The sequence below is a fragment of the Suncus etruscus genome, chromosome 2, assembly GCF_024139225.1.
Source record: "Suncus etruscus isolate mSunEtr1 chromosome 2, mSunEtr1.pri.cur, whole genome shotgun sequence".
Classification (NCBI taxonomy): Eukaryota; Metazoa; Chordata; class Mammalia; order Eulipotyphla; family Soricidae; genus Suncus; species Suncus etruscus.
This window is the reverse complement of record NC_064849.1, coordinates 54,024,685-54,048,082: the sequence shown is the minus strand read 5'-3', so window position 1 is coordinate 54,048,082 and position 23,398 is coordinate 54,024,685. Positions and strand designations below refer to the sequence as shown.

The window sequence follows — 23,398 nt, the reverse complement described above, 5'->3', positions numbered from 1 at the left end:
CTTCAACAGATGAATGGCTAAAGAAACTGTGGTACATATACACAAAGGAATATTACGTAGCTGTCTGGAGAGATGAAGTCATAAAATTTTCTTATACATGGATGGACATGGAAACTATTATGCTGAGTGAAATAAATCAGAGGGAGAGAGACACACACACAGAATAGTCTTACTTATCTATGAATTTTAAGAAAAATAAAAGACATTATTGTAATATGTAATGCCCAGAGATGAGGGCCGGAAGGACCAGCTCATGATATGAAGTTCACTTCAAGGAGGGGTGAGTGCAGTTAGAACACTAGCAACTGGGCCCGGAGAGATAGCCTGTCTCGAATACCAGCGGGGGTGTGGGTGGGGGGAGCTGGGGTGCAATGGTGGTGGGAATGTTGCACTCGTGAAAGTGGGTGTTCTTTTGTGTTGAAACCCAACTACAGTCATGTTTGTAATCACAGTGTTTAAATAAAAATTAAAAAAAATTAAAAAAAAATTGCCCCTGGCAGGCTTGGGGTACCATGTGGGAGGACAGGAATTGAACCAGTGTCCATTTGGGGTTGGCTGCATGCAAGGCAAATGCCCTACCACTGTTTTATCACTCTGGCCTCTATACCTTTTTAGGGAGCCAGTTAGCCAACATATAAGGCAGTACTCTATCCAATGGTGGCCCCAACATATGATATATATATATATATATATTTAGTTTTTTGGACCACACCCGTTTGATGCTCAGGGGTTACTCCTGGCTAAGTGCACAGAAATTGCCCCTGGCTTGGGGGGACCATATGGGACGCCGGGGGATCGAACCGCGGTCCTTCCTTGGCGAGCGCTTGCAAGGCAGACACCTTACCTCTAGCGCTACCTCTCCGGCCCCATATGATATATTTTCTTTTTTGGGGGGGCCACACCCAGCGTTGCTCAGGGGTTACTCCTGGCTGTCTGCTCAGAAATAGCTCCTGGCAGGCACGGGGGACCATATGGGACACCGGGATTCGAACCAACCACCTTTGGTCCTGGATCGGCTGCTTGCAAGACAAACGCTGCTGTGCTATCTCTCCGGGCCCCATGATATATTTTCTTAATGATAAATATGGGGATAAAAAAAATCTGTCTAACTTGTTGGGACAAAGCAATAGTAAGGGGTGCTTGTACTGCACACACAGCTGACCTAGGTTCAATTCTAGGTACTGCATATGGGGTCCAGAGCCCCACAGGAGTGATCTCTGAGCAAAAAGTCTGGAATAAGCCTTAAGCATTGCCAGTGCAGCCCCCAAAACCATTAAAACAAACCAGAAACAGGCCAGATTGATGGAACATCAGGTCATGCATGTGGAGTACTTGAGTTTAATATCTGGTATCATATATGGTCCCCTAAGCTCGCCAGAAATAATCCCTGAGTAAAGGCCAGAACAGTAAGCCTTGAGTACAGCAAGTGTACTGTACACCTGCCCCTCCAACAAAATAATAAAAAACTGGGGGCAGAGTGATAATACATTCTGATGTTTATTACCTTATTCAGTCTTTCCAACAATCCTGAGAGCCAGGTGGTATTATTAACATTTTGAAAACAAGAAAACAATTCTAAAAATGTTAATGGGGAAAAGTGACTTTTTTCCCAAAGTCAAGTAGTTTGAGGACTGAAATCTCACTGATTTCCTCTTACTCTAAATCTGAAGTCTAATACCTGGAAGTTTACAAGTGCACAAAATGGAATCCGCCTCTCTTCTGGCTCGTCCTGCACTCTGTGAGGCACCTCATGTGCCATGGTGGGATATTTCATTACTCACACTTATCTCCCTTGAGGCTTACCCTCTACCCAGCTGCTCCATGGTCACACCTTGACACCAATGGAGTGCACATACCAGTCAGCGCATTCTAGAGTAGAGGTTTCCAGACTCATTTGGCCTACTACCACCCCTTGGTTTTGGGCCACATACTCAGTAGTGCTGAGAGGTTATTTCTGGCTGCTCTTGGCAGTCCAGAGGGGCCATGCAGTTCTGGAAACTGAACCCAGGTATCCCATATGGAAAGCATATAATTCAACCCACTGAGCTATCTCCCCAGCCCCAAACAACTTTTTTGTGGAAAAAAAATCTCAGCAGCCCATAAATAGGAAATGCCTTCCAATGGCATCTCAGCCTTCTACCAGGATTGGTTCAGTATCCTGAGGGGTGAAATTGTCCACATGAAGAAAACATTGTTCTAGAAGCTTGCATCTTAAAACTGTGGGCTTTAACCTCATATGGGGTTGCATAACAAAATGAAGTCATTTTTAAAATAAATTACTTTTAAAAAAAGGTTTTGGGCCACATCTGGTGGTGCTCAGAGCTTACTCTGTACTCTATGCTTAGGGATTACGCCTGGGAGTGCTCAGGGGACACGGGGAATAACGGATAGAATCCACATTTACTACATCCAAAGCAATCACCCTGTCTGCTGTACTTTCTGGCCCCTAAAACAAATTTCATGGGGCCTGAGAGAGATCTCAAAGGGCTAAGTAAATGCTTTGCATGCACGATGCCGGGGTTCCACCCCCAGCAGCCTGTGGTATCCAAAGCAGACATGTGAGGTCAAGGAACAAAAATCAACCTAAGTAATTCTCTATCCTTTTACTTCATTTTGTGCCACAGTTAACAGTGCTCAGAATTTACACCTGGCTCTGTACTTAGGGATCTCTTCTGGTATGTGTGGAAACCACATAAAGTGCTGGGAATCAAATGGCCATATGCAAGATAAGCACTATACCCGCTGTAGTATCTCTCCGGCCTCACAAAATATTTATTATTTATCATTAGAAAGTGTCTGAGTGGGGGCCCGGAGAGACAGCACAGGGCGTTTGCCTTGCAAGCAACCAATCCAGAACCAAAGGTGGTTGGTTTGAATCCCGGTGTCCCATATGGTCCCCCGTGCCTGCCAGGAGCTATTTCTGAGCAGACAGCGAGGAGTAATCCCTGAGCACCGCCGGGTGTAGCCCAAAAACCATAAAAAAAAAAAAAAGTGTCTGAGTGGATTACTTATATACACATAGATTCAGGGTTACATATAAAGTTCTCAGGCAAAAAGAGGAGGCAAGTAAAAAAAGTTTAAGAAACTTGAATGCAGCTGAACCAAGTTTGATCCCTGGTACCCCATATGGTCCCAGGGCCCAAAAAGAGTAATCTCTGAGCACAGAGCTAGGAGTAAATCCTGAGCACTGCTGGTTGAAATTAAATCAAATCAAACAAGAAAGCCTGCTTTAGGGGTCAGAATGATAGCACAGCAAATAAGACATTTGCCTTACACACGAGACCAACCCGGGATCCATCCTCAGCATCCTATATATAGGTCCACCAAGCACTGGGAAGAATGACCTGAGTTCAGTACCAGGAGTAACCCCTGAACACCCCCCCCCCGAAAAAAAAAAAAGAAAAATAGAAAGCCTGCTCTAGATAATAAACTTAGGGAATAGGCTCCAGAGGGGCAAGGACACTTCCTGCAGACCTCTGCAAGACACAACTTTCTAAAATGTGGAACCCAGGGCAGAAAAACAGTTTCCCAGCCTCTCCTTTCCCTTTAATATAATTTTCTGCACTGCTGAAATCTCAATCCATCTTTCTCTTCAAAAAGAAAAGCCTTGGGGCCGGAGAGATAGCATGGAGGTAAGGCGTTTGCCTTTCATGCAGAAGGTCGGTGGTTCGAATCTTAGCATCCCATACGGTCCTCTGAGCCTGCCTGGAGCGATTTCTGAGCATAGAGTCAGAAGTAACCCCTGAGCTCTGCCAGGTGTGACCCCTCACCCCAAAAAAGAAAAGCCTTAATGTGTCATTTGAGGAAGTGGCTTGGAGGTGGGAGGAAACCTGGGAATACTTGTGGAGGGACATGGGATCAGAGTTGGACCATTATACAATGCCTGAAACACTATTATTAACAGCTTTATAAATCAAGGGGCCTAAATGTTTTTAAACAGTAGTAGTAAAATCTCAAACCAATACCTCTCTCTTAATAACATCTTACCTTTACTCCTGAAACAATTACTCCATCTGCTGATTTAACCATGTTTTTAAAGAAATCTTCAAGCTTTTCTTTTTTATTTTTTCCTCGTACGCTCAACTGAAAGGCAAATTTAAGTCAGCATTTAAAAAAATGTACTGGGGGTAAGAGAGTACAGCGAGTAAGGTGCTTGTCCTGCACTCAGCCAAATAGGGGTTCAGTCCCAGCATCCCAGATGGAGTAATTACTTCCAGGAGTAATTCCTGAGTGCAGAGTCAGGAATAACCCCTGAGTAACACTGGATGTGGCTTCCCTTCAAAAAATAATTTACTAGAGGAGCCAGAGTGGTGGCACAAGCGGTAGGGCGTTTGCCTCGCATGCATTTTGATCTCCCGGCGTCCCATATGGTCCCCCAAGCCAGGAACAATTTCTGAGTGCATAGCCAGGAGTAACCTGAGCATCACCGTGTATGCCCCCCCAATTATTAGAATACAATCATCATATGATTCTGTTAAAGCATTGAAAATACAAATCTCTGCAAATTCTTTACTATGAATTCATCTGTCTCATTTCTTTTTTTTTCCTTGTTTTTGGTTTTGCTTTTTGGGCCACATCTGGTGACACTCAGGGGTTACTCCTGGCTATATGTCAGAAATCGCTCCTGGTTCAGGGAACCATATGGGACACTGGGGGATCAAACTGAGGTCTGCCCTAGATTAGCATGTGCAAGGCAAACATCCTACTCCTTGTGTCACTGCTCCAGCCCGTCTCATTTCTTTTTTTTTTTTTTTTTTTGGTTTTTGGGCCACACCCAGTGGTGCTCAGGGGTTACTCCTGGCTATTTGCTCAGAAATAGCTCCTGGCAGGCACGGGGGACCATATGGGACGCCGGGATTCGAACCAACCACCTTTGGTACTGGATTGGCTGCTTGCAAGGCAAACACCGTTGTGCTATCTCTCCGGGCCCCCGTCTCATTTCTTTTTTTTTTTGGGGGGGGGGGCACACCACCTCTACACTCAAAAATTACTTCTGGCAAGCTTGGAGGCTAAATCCGGGTCAGCTGCTTGATGTAAGGCAAATATCCTCCCTGTTGTGCTATTGCTCCAGCACTTCCAAGTGTCACTTCTTACGCTGTTTTGACTGGTTAGCAACTGAATAAGCAATACTAAAGATGTCTGCACTGTATTATCATTCCAGCCCTAGCGATTTAATATTAAAAACATTTGCTTCAATTCCTCTTCTCTTTCCCTTTCGTTGCTGTCTGACATGACTGGAAGTCACATGTACTTGGCTATAGTGTTCACTGCGAATCTCAAACAGCACAGCTGCTGGAAGGAATCATATTCAGTCATGTGGGCAGGAGCCAAAGACTGAACTCACAGCTTCACCAGTCTTAGGTGAGGCACTTTTTCCATGCCACCCCCTGCCCTAAATTTGATATTTGAAGGCAAAATAGAGAAGCAGCTCTTTTAACTTTATCACTTGCAAATGCCCAATATATGAATAACTCATATTGTTGTCTTCCTTGGCTTCAAAGTTTACCTTTATTTAAAAGACCTATAAACTTCTAAACTCCTTTCTAAACCTTAGATCTTCTTTCTTTTTTTTCTTTTTGGTTTTTGGGCCACACCCGGTAACGCTTAGGGGTTACTCCTGGCTGAGCTCAGAAGTCGCTCCTGGCTTGGGGGACCATATGGGATGCCGGGGAATCAAACCACGGTCTGTCCTAGGCTAGCACTGGCAAGGCAGACACCTTACCTCTAGCGCCACCACACCCGGCCCCAGATCTTTTTTTTTTTTTTCCTAGATCTTATTTCAAAGAGTTTTTGGGATAGGTCACCCGCAGAGATGTAAGAGATCCTTGTTGTACTGGTAACTGAACACAGGGCTTCAATTTTTGGGGCCACACCTGGTGACGTTCTGGGGTTAGTCCTGGCTATGCGCTCAAAAATCTTTTCTGGCTTGGGAGACCATATGGGACATATGGGCGATTAAATCGAGGTCCGTCCTAGGTCAGCACATGCAAGGCAATCACCCTACTGCTTGAGTCACAGGTCAGGTCCCAGGGCTTCAATATTTTGAGTCAGCTGTCAGCCATGTTATATCATGTTCCTTTTTTTTTTTGGGGGGGAGGGTTTTCAGGTCACAGCTGGCTGTGCTCAGAAGCTACTCCTAGGTCAATGCTTGGAAGGATCATACAATGCCAAAAATAAAATGCAGGACCCATGGGGCTGGAACGATAGAACAGCAGGTAGGGCGTTTGCTTTGCATGTGACCGATCCAGGACCAACTGGTTTGATCCCTGGCATCTATCCCATATGGTCCCCCAAACCTGCCAGGAATGATTTCTGAGCACAGAATCAGCAATAACCTCTGAGTACCACCGGGTGTGGCCCAAAAACAAAACAAATAAACAAACAAAAATTCTGAGCACAAATGCAGGACCTCACAAATCCAAGGCAAGTGCTTTACTACTGAGCTATATTCCTGACCCCACATAATACTCTTACATGGAACTCTGACTAATCTTAGATTACATGAGTCTAAAACAATTCTCATTTAATCTCTAATATTTTATAGTTTCTTATATTAAAGACAACTTCAGTCAGTCTGTTGGACTTCCACATATTCCCTAAAATCTATCTAAAATATGTCCTTATTTTTTATCAGAACTAATTAGATTACACTACTAGTTTATCCTGATATCATCAACATTCCTTTTTGTTTGTTTCTGGGTCACACTCAACAGTACTCAGGGCTTACTCCTGGCATCCTGGATCTACTCAGGGATCACTACTGGCAGGCTTATGGGATCATATAGGATGGGGATCAAAACTGGGTTGGCTGTGTGCGAGGCAAATGCCCCACCTACTGTACTATCCTCTGGCTCCTGTAGTCAACATTTTTTATATTGCTAGTTATAAATATATGCTCATATATAAATATATGCATGTATCACATAAATCAATGCTTGTGAATATATTCATGCTTATGATGAGGTGTTTATGTAACCTTAAGTCATTTCATTCTTTTTTTTTTGGTTTTTGGTTTTTGGGTCATATCCAGTAGCGCTCAAGGGTCTACACTCAGAAATCACTGGATCACTGCTGGCAGGCTCAGGATGCTGGGATTCGAACCACCATACTTCTGCATGCAAGGCAAACACCCTACCTCCATGCTATCTCTCTGGCCCCAAGTTACTTCAGTCTTTAAAAAAATTTCTTTTTTGGGGGGGCCAGAGAGGTGGCGCTAGAGGTAAGGTGTCTGCCTTGCAAGCGCTCGCCAAGGAAGGACCGCGGTTCGATCCCCCGGCGTCCCATATGGTCCCTCCAAGCCAGGGGCGATTTCTGAGCGCTTAGCCAGGAGTAACCCCTGAGCATCAAATGGGTGTGGCCCAAAAAACAAAAAAAAAATTTTTTTTTTCTATACTGAAATTTAGGACACTTAATTGTCACAACTACTTAAAGTAAACCAGACGGGCACATTTTATCTTATACACAAATTGATGCTGAAGCAAGTAAGAACTATACTACAATTATTTTCTGCTAAAATTATGAGTATCTCATAGTCAAAATATAGACTCCAAGATCTGTAGCACACAGTCACTAAGAAATATTATGCCAGTATCATGAATTAAGAAATCTTTGAAGTACAAGCACTTCGACCTCTTCTTTTATACTATTAATAATTTTAGGAAGGGAGGATAAGCATTGCCGGTGAGGTATTAGGAGTTAAGTTTTAACCAAAAGTAATCTGAAATATATTTTGGGGGTGTTGGTGGTGGTTGAGGGAAGATTTGAGCTACAACTCCATGGCATTTAGGCATTTTTCTTGGCTAGATGTTCATGGGTCAATATGTGGTGCTGGGAAGCAAACTGGGGTACAGACCATGCTAGATAAGTACCTGATCCCCTTTCCTCTTTACTATCTCTTTGGCCCAGTAATCTGATTTTTTTTTTTTTTTATGTTTGGGCCACACTCAGTTGTGCTCAGGGGTTACTCCTGACTATGTGCTCAGAAATCACTCCTGGCTCAGGGGACCATATGGGATGCCAGGAATCAAACTGGGTCCATCCCAGGTTGGGTGCATGCAAGGTAAATGCCCTATCACCAAGCTATTTCTCCAGGCCCTGAAATTTTTTGTTTTTTTTTTTTTTGTTTTTTTGTTTTTGGGGCACACCCAGCGTTGCTCAGGGGTTACTCCTGGCTGTCTGCTCAGAAATAGCTCCTGGCAGGCACGGGGGACCATATGGGACACCGGGATTCGAACCAACCACCTTTGCTCCTGGATCGGCTGCTTGCAAGGCAAACGCCACTGTGCTACATCTCTCCGGGCCCCAGGCCCTGAAATTTTAAAAAATGTTTGGACCACATGGTATTTGGGGCACTGATGGCACTATTTAGAGTACAATGCAGTGCTAAGGGTCAAACTTGGAATTATGGACCAGAGAGATAACATGGAGGTATGGCGTTTACCTTTCATGCAGAAGGTCATTGGTTCGAGTCCCGGCATCCCATATGGTCCCTCGTGCCTGCCAGGTGGAATTTCTGAGCATGGAGCCAGGAGTGACCCCTGAGCGCTGCCGGGTGTGACCCAACATCCCAAAAAAAACAAAAACAAAAACAAAACTTGGAATTGCCAGATGCAAAGCATGCACTTTAATCCTTTGAGTTATCACCATGGTACCATGCATCTGGAATGTTTCAGCTCAAGAGTCTTCCTGGAGGTGCTGGAGCAGTAACACAGGAGGTAGGGTATTTGCCTTGCAAACGTTTGATCCCTGGCATCCCATATGGTCCCTCAAATCCGCCAGGACGGATTTCTAAGTGCAGAGCCAGGAGTAAGCCCTAAGCACCAGTGGGTGTCTACCTCTCAAAAAAAACAAAACAAAACAAACAAAACTCTATAATTCTCCATAAGTACACTCCTAATGAAAAATTAGAAATATTAGGACTTACCCAATCTACAACAAGCTATACAAATAGGGGACCAGTTATTCTAGCAGTCTGAGGAACAAAGTAGGGGGATAAGGGATGCATGTTTGGAACAGGGGTAGAGGGAGGACAACACTGGTGGTGGGAATGCTGCTGATTCAATATCACTATGTACCTTAAATATTACTTTGAAAGATTCGTAATTCATTTTGGTTACAATAAAAATCATTAAAAAATATTAATTTGGACTTAAGTAACTAGCTAAGAGGGCTGGAGGACATACTTTGTCTGTAAGAGTCCCAAGGGTCAATCCCCAGCACTGCTAGAGTGACCTTTGATCACCAAACCAAAAGCAGCAGCCAGCACTGCTGGGTATAACACAATACCCTTCCCCACAAATAAATACTAATTTGCTAATTCCATTCCCCCCCCCCCCATTTTTTGGGCCACACCTGGTGGCACTCAAGGGTTACTCCTGGCTCTGTGCTCAGAAATAATTCCTGGCAGGCTTGGGGGATCATATGGGTTGCTAAGGATCAAACCCGGGTCCACCTTGGTTTGGCTGCATGTAAGGCAAATGCCCTACCTCTGTGTTATCACTCTGGCCCTATGATAAATAACTTCCTTCCTTTCTCCCTCCCTCTCACACCTCCCTCTCTCTCACACACCTCTCTCTCTCTCTCACACCTCTCTCTCTCTCTCTCTCTCTCTCTCTCTCTCTCTCTCTCTCTCTTTCTTTCTTTCTTTCTTTCTTTCTTTCTTTCTTTCTTTCTTTCTTTCTTTCTTCTTGGGGGTACATTTGAGTTACACCTGGCAATGCTCAGGGGTTAACTCCTGGCTTTGTGCTCAGAAATCGTTTCTGGCAGGCACAGGGAACCATATGGGATTCTGGGATTTGAACCACCATCCATCCTGAATCAGCTGCATGCAAGGCAAATGCCCTCTGCTGTGCTATCTTTCTGGCCCCAATAACCCCATTTCTTAAGACGTTCGCAATACAGAATGTAAACCAATCTCCCCTATAGATGATGTTATATCATCACTGCTACAATTAATCTAGAGTTCTTTTGAAATACTGTTGTACAAATACAAAGGTGAAAGTATCTTTCCAAATTGACTACTATGTCTTTTCTATTGACTCTAAATTTCATCACTTTAGCAATTCACTAAAGCAAACTAATTACTTTAATTGATTCAGTACTCACATCTTGATTATATTCCAAGAAGACGTGAAAATTTAAATCTTTTCTTAAAATAGGATGTGCTGCCACACGACATAAGAATACTTCATGCATTGCAACAGTCTTCTTAAATATTGCCAAATATTCACTAGAAAAATACAAAAAACTAAAGGTAAAATACTGTACCAAATAGAAAATCATATGCAATAACACTTTGGTAAATATTTTTTAAAATTGTTGCAAATGAAAAATTTGGATACAAAGACATAATTCAGAAAACAAAAATTTTAGTTGAAGTGTTAATAAGATATCTAAAACTCAACTCTGAAAAGACTTCATGCTAGTTAATACTTATAATATTTAAGTGTTAATATTTTTAAGTTTTATGAACCTTTCTTGCAAGTTGATGTTAAAAGGACAAGTAGGAGTGTTTACCTCCAGTTCCAAGTAAAGTATATTTAATTATGTGGTACCATCTTTAATAATTCAATTACACATTGAAACACTTTTGTACCAAAATACCAAAACCCAAACATCAGTAAACATATTTCAACAATAATTACTAATGATCCAAACTACTCAAGAAGTATAGCACAGGCTAATTTTTGCCAATAAACTAAAGAATTGTGTTTAAAATATTTGTATAACATCAGTGAATCACAGTTATCATACAGTGATAATGTCAGGTTTTTTGGGGGGGGGCTGGAATAACAACACTCAAGGAAACGGCCCAATATTCTTGCTTCAGCTACGTGCAAGGAGGATAAGTTTTACATACCAGCAAACCAGCAGGACCAATGTTGGGAGAAGTTTGATCTCTGTGAGGGTAGTCATTCAGTGAAGACAAAAAAGAAGGATGCAGAGGATGGAGGTAGCAGGAGAATAAACCCAAGGTTCTCTGTTATCCAACCCCTAACCAGACCACAAAAGAATCATGATCAGAGCCACTGGAAAACCACAGATTATTTAATATTAATCTGCTGCTAATTTCCAGTTTTTAGTCTTATAGAATGTAAAAAATTACACTTTTCTGCTATCAAATTACTACAGTTTGTACCCACCACTAACAAAATTCCTAAGATATCTGTTACTTTATACTTGGATAAGAAAGAACTTTGCTCATTTATTTATCAAGAGAATTCAGCATTCTATAATTAAAAAAATTTTTTGGGTGGTGTAAGGATAGAATTCAGGGCTTCACACAAATGATGCATACTTTCTACCCCTGAGCCATATCCCTGGTTCCTGAATTTATTATCCTGAAGAGAAATCCAGTAGCAGTTGTAAATGTATGATTGAAAACTAAAACTAAGTGGAAGACAAGAAAAATGCACACATGACCAGAAAAAGTGATGGAGGTGATGCTAATACAAGGAAATGTTTTCTCTTGTATAACTCTCAAAATATACAGAAACAATATATAGTAAGTTGAAAACAAACAGAAACCCGGTTTTTAAGGATTTAATACATTCATGTGTGTGTATGAAACTATACTAAATAACTAATAAAAACACTTTTCGGGGCCGGAGAGATAGCATGGAGGTAAGGCGTTTGCCTTTCATGCAGAAGGTCATCGGTTCGAATCTCGGCATCCCATATGGTCCCCCGTGCCTGCCAGGAGCAATTTCTGAGCATGGAGCCAGGAGTAACCCCTGAGCACTGCCAGGTGTGACCCAAAAACCACACACACACACACACACACACACACACACACACACACAAACACTTTTCTTTTTAGGTCATACCTGGTTATGCTCAGGGTTTACTTCTGTTGGTGATCAAGGAACCAAATGTGGTGCTGGGATCAAACTCACATCAGCTGCATGCAAGACAGGAGGCACTTTACCTACTATACTAACTCTGGCAACCTTTTTCTTTTATTGGGGTGGGAGGAATTGAGGCCACCTCTGGTGAGATTTAGGGGCTACTCCTGGCTATGCTCAGTGTACCATGCAATGCTAAGGACTGAACCTGGGCCTCCAGTGGGCGAAGCATGTGCTCTAGCCCTTTGAGCCACTTTCCTGCCTTTATTTTTATGCATTTATTATTGATTGGTTGGTTTTGAATCCACTACATAGTGCTTAGGCACTACTTCTGAAGGCGCTCAAGGGACATGTTGCATCGGGGATTCAAACTGGGGTCAGAGGAATTCAAGGCAAGATACTTAATCCCTGTATTCTCTTTCCAGCTTCAGTATTTTTATTTTTGTTTAATTTACTTTTTGGTGGTGCCAGGGATTGAACCCAGGGCCTCATATATGCAAAATAAGTGCTTTACCACCGAGCAACATCCCTGACCTAAGGAAAAACATTTTAAAACTATTTTCTCTTTATCTTATTCTAATTCTTTTCCCTGTGCCTATGCCAAAAGTGATAGCCAAGGAAAAGAGGAGGTAAATCACATCTTCTCGGTTAACAAAACAGAAAATAAAATAGATGTAAAATGTAGCTCAGTTGATGTTTGTACGTAAATCAGACATTTTGGTATTTTGCACGTGTCAAGAGTTTAGAGGTCAAAAACGATAGAACAGGGTAGGGCATTTGCCTTGCACACAGCTAAAGCAGAGTTGATCCCTGGATCCCATTTGGTGCTCCAAGCCCATCAGGATGACCCTGAGCAGAGAGCTAAGAGTTAAGCCCCTGAGCACCACTGGTGTAGCCTAAAAACCTTAAAACCCTGAGTGTTGCTGGATGTGGCCCCCAAAACACAAACTTAAAAAATAAAAAACACAAGACAAAGAAACCCTGTGTTCTCCAGGCTTGAGAGATAGCATCAAGCATATCTACAGCACATGCTTGTATGCAGGAACCCTGAATTTAATTCCCAACACTCCATTGTTCCCTGAGTACCTTCAAGGTGCCCCACCTCTGCCCAAATCATTAGTACCTCTTCTACTATTTTTTTAAATAAGCTTTTGGATACTTCACTTCTTAACCTCAAAATCTATTTAAAGCATTAACTTATTAAAAGACTTTACAATGCTGATAATTGTTCTATAATTTTCCTGTGGACTCTGATCATGATCATTAACACTGGTTGCGTGGTTTAAAACTGCATCTTCAAAAGAGTTACTATGGTGAAAATGATTAAAAGGATGGGATATCAGAGAGCACCAAAAAAAAAAAAAAAAGATAAAAGAAAATAAAGGTATTAAAACAAGCAGAATTAACAAAAGCAACAGCAACAATAAAACCACATACGCTTCCAGTTCCTGTTTCATTTTTGTGAATTCTTCCTTTGTCATGGACCCTTCTCCTTCTCCAAGTTTTTGTAATTTTTCCCTTGATGCATCAAAATCAGGTCGTGGTGGTGCTGGTGGGATCTGTAACAAAAACAATCACTAATTTCAAATTTTATTTTATTTATTTATTTATTTATTTTGTTTTTTTAGGCCACACCTGTTTGATGCTCCTGGCCAAGCGCTCAGAAACTGCCCCTGGCTTGGGGGACCATATGGGACGCCGGGGGAATCTAACCTCGGTCCTTCCTTGGCTAGCGCTTGCAAGGCAGACACCTTACCTCTAGCGGCACCTCGACGGCCCCCAAATTTTATTTTTGTGGTGTCGAGAATCAAACTCAGGTCTCCTGCATGTACTTTATCACTGAATTACATCCCCAGAACCAAATCACGAATTTCAAAGATTTTTTTTGTTTGTTTTTTTTTAGCGCCACACCCAGTAGTCTCTCAGGGGTTGTGTTCAGGGAATTATAGTGGCACCAGTCATTAGCTGTCTGCAAAGTAGATGTCCTGTACTATCCTCTGGCCCCAAGCCTTCTACCTCTTTATTGTTGTTCGTTTGGTTTTTTTTTTTTTTTTTTTGGTCTTTGGGCCACACCCAGTAATGCTCAGGGGTTACTCCTGGCTATGCACTCAGAAATCACTCCTAGCTTGGGACGGGGGGTGGGGGGGGTGGCGTCCTAGGTGCACGCAAGGCAGACGCCTCATCAATTGCGCAATGGCTCCGACCCCATGTTCGTGGTTTTTTTTTTTTTTTTTAGGTTTTTGGGCCACACCCGGTAACGCTCAGGGGTCGCTCCTGACTTGGGGGACCACATGGGATGCCAAGGGATTGCCGGGAATCGAACCGCAGTCCGTCCTAGGCTAGCGCTGGCAAGGCAGACACCTTACCTCTAGCGCCACCATGCCGGCCCTTTTTTATTTGGGGGGGGTGTCACACCTGGAGGCACTCAAGGGTTACTCGTGACTCTGTACTCAAAAATTGCTCTGGCAGGCATGGAATGCAGGATTGAACCACTGCAGTCCTGGTTCAGCTGCATGCAAGGCAAACCTACTGCTGTGGTTTCTCTCCAGCCCCTTTATTGTTTGTTTTTTGGACCATACTACATTCAGGAAATCACTCCTGTCTGTGTTTGGGGGGCATAAAAAATTCTGGGGAGGGGCTGGAGCCATAGCACAGCAGTAAGGCCTTTGCCTTGCATGCAGCCAACCTGGGATGGACCTGGGTTAGATTCCCAACATCCCATATACTACCCTGAGCCTGCCAGGAGTGATTTCTGAGTGTAGAGCCAGGAGTAACCCTGAACATCACCAAATGCGCCCCCCCCAAAAAAAAGCATGCTGGGGACTGAACCCAGGTTGGCCACCTACAGGCAATCGCCCTCCCCACTGTACTATGACTCCAGCCCCAGCTATCCAACTCTTAAATGAATGTGTTCAAATCAGGGATCTGAGATAGTATGGTGGGTACGGAGCTTGCTTTTCCCACACTGACCAGGATTTAATCCTTATCACCGATATAGAGTGATCTTTCAATCTTAGAACTAATAATAAGCACTGTCTTGCTCATGGCGGACTGGGGTTCAATTCCCCAACTCCATTAATACTGATTTCTGAGCTTAGAGCAAGGAGTAAGTGCTGAGTGTGGCCCCAAACATAAAAACAAAAAGTTCAAAGCATAGACCCAGGACTAACTCTGAGCAATGTCACTATGGGTTCAAAGTAAAATTAAAAATTAACATCTATTTGCTAAACAAGATTGAATATGTAATAAACTACTTAAAAAGCTCTGAGAAAATAAAATGAAAACAGAACCTAAATAAATACTTACAATGTAACCTGCATAATCTTCATTTTCAACAAAGGAATCATGCAGCCAGATAAATTCCTCATGTTGTCGAACAACAGAAAATTCATTTTGCTTAAAATTTGATAATGAACTCTGCAAAGAAAGAGATCCTCTCAAATAAAAAATTCTAGAAAGCTTTTAATAAACATAAAATACTTATCAGTAATTTAAAACTCTTATGAAAATTCTGAGACTCTTAGATAAAATTATTCTAGGATTTAAAAAAGTAAGTTGACTTAGGGTCAGAACAATAGTTGAGCAGGTAGAGCACTTGCTGACCCAGATGGCTAACCTGGGTTTGATCCCTGGCATCTCATATGGTCCTCTAAGCTCTGACAGGAGTAATTCCTGAGAACAGAGTCAGGAGTAACTCCTAAGCACTAGAGTATGGTCCAAAACAAAACAAGGGGCCAGAGAGATAGCATGGAGGTAGGGCATTTGCCTTGCATGCAGAAGGACAATGGTTCGAATCCCAGCATCCTATATGGTCCCCCATGCCTGCCAGGGGCAATTTCTGAGCATAGAGCCAGGAGTAACCCCTGAGCGCTGCTGGGTGTGACCCAAAAACAAACAAAAAAAAAAGTTGACAGCCTAACATTACTTAGAAGTTACTTTATTTATTTGGTATTTATTTATTGATCTTAGGTTTTTGGCCACACCCAGTGATGCTCAGGGGTTACTCCTGGCTATGCACTCAGAAATCGCTCCTGGCTCAGGGTACTTACTATATGGGACACTGGGGGATCCATACTAGGTTAACACATGCAAGGCACACACCCTACTGCTTACACCATTGCTCCAGCCCCAGAAGTTATTATATTTATATGAAACTCAACCATTCAAACAAAACAGATCTAAAATCTCAAAATGTCTAACATCTGAAATCTAAAAAGAAAGTAATTTATAAGACAATATTTTTATTATATGAAGGAACATAACAACATTTAAATAATAAGATTGGTAAAAGAAATGGGGTCCTGAAAATGACTCAGTGGCTTAAAGTGCTTGTCAGACAAGAGGCTATGAGTTCAAAATCTGGTGTCTGGCCTGAGAGCTAGTTCAGCAGGCTGGAGTACAACTTTGCATGCTCGGCTCTGATCCCTAGCACTTCATGGCTCCTGAGTACTGCTGGGGTGACCCCAAAACACCAAGCCAGGAGTAGCCTCTGAGCCACTGGGTGTGGCCCCAAAACAAAAACCCAGTGCTTAACAGTTGCAATCCTGACATCTGCTGAATCTCCAATGAGAAAAGTACAGAAAATGGCTAGTGTTCAAAGAAATGCCATGCAAGCTCAGTCCAAAATCTTATACCCCCAACTGTAAGTGAGGTGGACAAACCTGACAGTCTCATGGTCCCAAGATCCCAGGGAAGGACTTGGAAGAAAAAGGTTAGACTCTAGAGGAACCGGAGAGAGATAGTACAGTGGGCAGGTCACTTGTCTTGCATGTGGTCACCCTTGTTCAATTCCTGGCATCCCAATCAGGAGTGATCTCTGAGAACAGAGCCAGGAGTAAGTCCTGAGCACCAAAGGTGTGACCCAAACTCACAAATAAATAAAAGTCTAGAGAAAGTAAAGGTTCCATGTCTCAGTTGTAATTATTATTAATATTAAAATGTACATATTTTCTTAAAAAAAATTTTGGGGGGTCACACCCACCAGCGCTGGGGTTACTTCTGGCTCTATGCTCAGAAACCGCTGTTGGCAGGCTTGGGGGATCATGTGGGATGCCGGGATTTGAACCACTGTCCTGCACGCAAGGCAAACGTCTTACCCCATGCTATCTCTCCAGCCCCATTTTTTTCGTTGTTGTTTTTGGTCACACACAGCAGCACTCAGGGGTTACTCCTGGCTCTACGCTCAGAAATCAATCCTGGCAGGCACAGGGGACCATGTGGGATGCTGAGATTCGAATCTCTATCTGTTCTGGATTTGGCTACGTGCAAGGCAAACGCCCTACCTCCATGCTACCTCTCCAGCCCAAAAATTTTTAATTTATTTTACTTATAACATATATTTTTTCTTACAATCAAATTTCTTCTCTTCCCATCCTGTTATTGTTGACATTGTTTTGATGACCCAGGGGTCAAACACACTTGGATGTAGAATATAGCACATTGCACATTTTGCTATTGTGGCAGGGAATCACAAACAGTAACGAATCCTTCTCAACATCCACTACCAAGCCATCTTTGGGGCCCTCCCAAACCTTCTTTGTAAAAAAAGCATCAATGAATTATAACCTAAAATAGTCTCTCTGATTATGTTTAAAACAAAGTTCTGGTCAACCTTTGACATTGGCATAAAAATAGTTAAAATATCAAATAAAGTATCAAGTAAAATCACATTTACCTTTGTGTGCACAGTGAATTTTACTTTATCTCTCTCACTAAGAGCATCAGAAATGTCCACCTGGAGAGCAGCATCACTTTGAAGGTCTACATTAATTGCTTTAAGCTAGAAAAAAAAGTAATGAAAGTTCTGTATGCTGTTTATAATTAACCTTTCCCAAACAAACAAAAACAAAAAACAAAAAGGAATCTAAAATGTAAAAAAAAATTCTCATTAATTTTATCTACATATTGGATACGTTATTGCATTTTTTGGTATTGGGCTGACACCCAGTAGTCCCCAGGGCTTATTCTACTCTGACTTTGTGCTTAGGGATCACTCCATGTAGTGCCCAGGAGTCTATAGTAAGTGCCAGGGTCAGTTGCATGCAAGAGCAGGCACCTTAACCATTTTGGGGCCAGCTGTGGGTATTATATGTCATCACCATAACCAATTAATTGTCATATTTTCTCTGCCCTTCCCTGTCTTTGCTCCCTTCACCTTCCTCCAAGATCACTAGGAGAGTCTCCTGAGCATGGCCAGATGTGGCTCTCAAACAAACAAACAAAAAAAACCCCAACAAAATCAAATTAAAATAAAAAATTCTGGGCCCGGAGAGATAGCACAGCGGTGTTTGCCTTGCAAGCAGCCGATCCAGGACCAAAGGTGGTTGGTTCGAATCCCGGTGTCCCATATGGTCCCCCGTGCCTGCCAGGAGCTATTTCTGAGCAGACAGCCAGGAGTAACCCCTGAGCACCGCCGGGTGTGGCCCAAAAACCAAAAAAAAAAAAAAAAAAAAAAAAAAAAAAAATTCCAGGATCAGGGAGACTGCTTACTGGGCTGGAACACATACTTTGCATGCAGGAGACCCAAGTTCAAACCCTGGCACCATTTAGTTCCCCCTGAGCACTAGCAGAATAGCTCTTTTTTTTTTTTCTTTTTGGACCACACCCTGTGATGCTCAGGGGTTACTTCTGGCTATGTGCTCAGAAATAGCTCCTGGGTCGGGGGACCATATGGGATGCTGGGAATAGAACCCAGGTCTACCCTGGGTCAGCTGCATGCAAGGCAAACACCCAACCTCTGTGCTATCACTCTTCCTCCCTTATCTTAATTTTAAGAAAGTTTCTTTTTATTCATATTCAGATCATGTTTTTTTTTGGGGGGGGAGGTATACCTGATGATACTCTGAAGTTATTCCTGCACCTGACAGGAATTACTTCAGAATTGATTAGGAAGTAATCTAGCCAGATTACTTTTTTATTTTTGCCTTTTGGGCCATGCTTGGTGGCGCTCAAGCTCTTCTACACTCTTGGCTCTACACTCAGAAATTACTACTAGCAAGCTCTGGGATGCCAGAGATGGAGACCAGGTTGGCTGTGTGCAAGGTAAATGCATTACCTACTGTGCTATTGCTCCAGGCCCACCCTTAGATCACATTTAAGATGTTTACTGTAGTAGGATGAATAACAGCTTTCTAAAACAAAGTCACACCCAAAAACTCTGAAAGATGGGGCCGGGTAGGTGGCGCTGGAGGTAAGGTGTCTGCCTTGCAAGCGCTAGCCAAGGAAGGACCGCGGTTCGATCCCCCGGCGTCCCATATGGTCCCCCCAAGCCAGGGGCGATTTCTGAGCACATAGCCAGGAGTAACCCCTGAGCATCAAAGGGGTGTGGCCCAAAAACCAAAAAAAAAAAAAAAAAAAAAAAAAAAAAAAAAAACTCTGAAAGATATTACCTAAAATGGAAAAATAAAGACTACGTATGTAATTAAACTCGGTGTGCTGGAGATAGAGTAGGGTGTTGTGTATGTTCCTGGCTTCTTATATTCTATTTTAGAAGTCATATACAAAGAATCATTAAAAAAAATCTATTTTGGGGCCGGAGAGATAGCATGGAGGTAAGGCGTTTTGCCTTTCATGCAGGAGGTCATCGGTTCGAATCCCAGTGTCCCATATGGTCCCCTGTGCCTGCCAGGAGCAATTTCTGAGCCTGGAGCCAGGAATAACCCCTGAGCACTGCCGGGTGTGACCCAAAAACCACAAAGAAAAAAAAAAAAAGAAAGGAAAAAAAATCTATTTTGGGGTCCAGTGAGGTGGCGCTAGAGGTAAGATGTCTGCCTTGCAAGTGCTAAGGAAAGACCTCGGTTCAATCCCCCGGGGTCCCATATGGTCCCCCCAAGCCAAGGGCAATTTCTGAGCACTTAGCCAGGAGTAACCCCCGAGCATCAAACGGGTGTGCCCCAAAAAACAAAAAAAAATCTATTTTGGGGCCATGTCCAACAGTGCTCAGGAACTATTCTTGCCAGTGCTGGGGGACTATATTTTACCTGGGAGAGAGCCTTGGCCACCAATCCATGTGCAAGCAAGCACTTGGCCTGTAAATCTATTTTTCTCACTAAAATAATTTAACTTGGACCGGAGAGATATCACAGTGGTAGGGCGTTTGCCTTGCACACATCTGATTCGAACAGATGGTGATTCGAATCCCAGCATCCCATATGGTCCCCCATGCCTGCCAGGAGAAACCTCTGAGCGCAGAGCCAGGAGTAACCCGAGTGCCACCAGGTGTGACCCAAAAACCAAAATAAATAAATAAATAAATAAATAAATAAATAAATAAATAAATAAATATATAAAATGAAATGAAATATAATAATTTAACTTAAAGGACTAGAATGACAGCACAGTGAGTAGGTTGTTTGCCTTGCATACGCTGACCAGGGTTCTATTCCCAGCATCCCATATGGTCCCCCAATACTGCCAGTAGTAATTTCTGGGTACAGAGCCAGGAGTAACCCCTGAGCAATGGCAGGTATGGCCCAAAAATAAACAAAAAATTAAACTCAGATCAGATAGCTCCACAGGCTGAATGCATGCTAGGTTTGACTCTTGGTACAACATGGTACCTAAACAATGCCAGAAACAGCTTCCAGGTACCATTGGGTATAGCTTAAACATAAGCAAAAAAATCAATCAATTGTTACGTATAATGAAATCCATATATTAAAACACAGTTTGAAGAGTTTTGGGTTTTTTTTTTGAGTGGCAATTGTTGTTTGCATAGGCCCAGCAAAATATGGGGGAAATGGAAAGGAAAAGCCTAGTCTGAAGAGTTTTATAACAAATATGCTACTAAATCTTTTTTTTTCCTTCAGAATAAATCACTTTATTTTTGGTTTTGGGACAACATTTAGTGATGTTCAGGGTGATACCAAAGTACAAACTAAATGTTCCTTCTAGCAAAGCATGCACTGCAGCCATTTGAGTATCTCCCCAACTGAGGTTAATTGAGGTTAAATCTCTTTAATCAACACCAGAGTGTCAGGGATGTGGCTCATGGTAAAACTCATGCCTTGCATGTTGATGTCCTAGGTTTGATGCCCAGTTACAAATAAATGAGCCAGGGGCCGGAGAGATTGCATGGAGGTAAGGCGTTTGCCTTTCATGCAGAAGGTCTTCGGTCGAATCCCGGCACCCATATGGTCCCCCGAGCCTGCCAGGAATGATTTCTGAGCATAGAGCCAGGAGTAATCCCTGAGCGCTGCCGGGTGTGACCTAAAAACAAAACAAAACAAAACAAAAAACCCATATAAATGAGCCAACACCATAATTAAGAACAGAACATTTGGGGCCGGAGTGATGGCACAATGGCAGTGGTAAGGCATTTGCCTTGCACGCAGCTGACCCAGGACGAACCTGGGTTCGATCCCTGGTGTCCCATATAGTCCCCCGAGCCAGAAGCGATTTTGAGCGAGTAGCCAGGAGTAACCCCTGAGCATCACTGAGTATGGCCCAAAAACCAAGAACAACAACAACAAAAAGAACAGAACATTTCTATCATCCTCAGGGATTACCCAGGATGTACATTAGGCTTGTTTTGGGTCACTCCAGTGAGGCTCAGGGGTTACTCACTCCTGGCTCTGCACTCAGGAGTTACACCTGGAGGTACTTGGGGAACCATATGGGATGCTGGAGATTTAACCCAGGTCAGCTACAAGCAAGGCAACTGCTTGGACTTCTCTTCTCTTCTCTTCTCCCTTTCCTTTCCTTTTTCCTTTCCTTTCCCTTCCTTCCTTCCTCTCCTTCCCTCCCTTCTTTCTTTCTCTTTCTCTTCCTTCCTTTCTTCCTTTTCTCTGTCTCTCTCTAATATATATATGTGAGCTGCTATGCTTCCAAACTCTGATACTATGTCTCTGGCCTCCTTATTAAGCCATGATGTCTATTTACATATTGCCTTAATAGTTTTAATACAGGGCCCAGAGAGATAGCACAGCGGTGTTTGCCTTGCAAGCAGCAGATCCAGGACCAAAGGTGGTTGGTTCAAATCCCAGTGTCCCATATGGTCCCCTGTGCCTGCCAGGAGCTATTTCTGAGCAGACAGCCAGGAGTAACCCCTGAGCACTGCCGAGTGTGGCCCAAAAACCAAAAACCAAAAACCAAAAAAAAAAAAAAAAAATTATAAAAAAATAGTTTTAATACAATCTATCACTTTGCCCTTTTAACGAGTGAATTTTAAAACTAATCATAAAAAATATAAGTCACATTTCTCCATCCCCAAACTAAAAAAAAAAATTAGAAAGACAAATATTAAAAAGAAAAAGGTGGACCGGAGAGATAGCATGGAGGTAAGGCATTTGCCTTGCATGCAGAAGGACGGTGGTTCGAATGTTGGCATCCCACATGGTCCCCTGAGACTGCCAGGAGTGATTTCAGAGCATAGAGCCAGGAGTAATCCCTGAGCGCTGCCAGTGACCCTCCCTCAAAAAAAGAAAAAGGTGCAAGAATTACAAATTGGTCACAGCAAGAAGTTGATAGTGAGATTCTGATTTATATTTCATAGTGAAAGTATCAGTTATGTTTCTTCTAATATTGCATCTTCTTATATATATACTTTACACCCTAAAACAAATATTTTTCCTGTTTCTCAAGTCAATGAGAAAAGCAGGGGGGTAGTAATGGGGTCTCCAAAGCAATGTGTAGGGACCTGGAGAGTCACTTATAGCAATATTTAGCCAATGGCTCAATACTCTGATCGATCGATCCATCCATCCATCCATCCTTCAGGGGTCACCAGGGACATACCCAGAGTGTTCTGGGTGTGATGCCAGGGGTCAAACTCTGGTCTCAAGGACCAGAGAGATAGCAGATAGCAAAGGGCAAAGTGATTCCCTTGCACATGGTATGCCCAGCATCACATAACGTCCACTTCCCTTAGCAGGTGTGATTCCTGAATGCAGAGCCAGAAGTAACTGCTAAGCATCATCAGGTATACCCTCCGCCCAAAAAAACACAAAACAACAAACTCAGTTCTCATTATATACAAAGCACACACCTCAGACCAATGGCCATCTGTTACCTTTTTTTTGTTTGTTTTTTGTTCTTTTGGTCACACCCATCAGTGCTCAGGGTTTACTTCTGACTGCACCTGCAATCTCAGGGGACCATATAGGATTCCTGGGATCAAATCTGGTTCAGCTGTGTGCAAGGCAAAAACACCTACTCACTGTGCTATCACTCTGTCCCCTATCTTTTTTGTTTTTAGGCCACACCCAGCAGTGCTCAGGATACCCATATGGGATGCTGGAGAATGAACCCAGGTCAGCTGCATACAAAAGTAGCAACCACTCTATTTACTGTATTATTGCTCCAGTCCCTCTGCTTATTTATTTATTTATTTATTTATTTATTTATTTATTTGGTTTTTGGGTCACACCCACAGCGCTCAGGGGTTACTCCTGGCTCTATGCTCAGAAATCATCCCTGGCAGGCACAGAGGGCCATATGGGATGTGGGATTCGAACCACTGTCCTTCTGCATGAAAGGCAAACACCTTACCTCCAGGCTATCTCCCTGTTTATTTATTTTTTGGTCTTTGGGCCACACCCAGTGGCCCTTAGGGGTTA

At 42.8% G+C, this 23,398-nt stretch overlaps 1 protein-coding gene across 1 annotated transcript in view; it reads right to left on the bottom strand.

The window, feature by feature from the left end:
• Window positions 1-23,398, bottom strand: part of SNX6 (sorting nexin 6) — a 61,807-nt gene that overhangs the window by 25,009 nt on the left and 13,400 nt on the right. The window contains exons 3-7 of the mRNA XM_049768955.1: window positions 17,518-17,622; window positions 15,150-15,260; window positions 13,281-13,402; window positions 10,105-10,228; window positions 3,988-4,083 (exon numbers count right to left, since the gene is read on the bottom strand). Of these exons, the coding sequence (XP_049624912.1) occupies window positions 3,988-4,083; window positions 10,105-10,228; window positions 13,281-13,402; window positions 15,150-15,260; window positions 17,518-17,622 (558 nt within the window). The remainder of the gene's footprint in view (window positions 1-3,987; window positions 4,084-10,104; window positions 10,229-13,280; window positions 13,403-15,149; window positions 15,261-17,517; window positions 17,623-23,398) is intronic.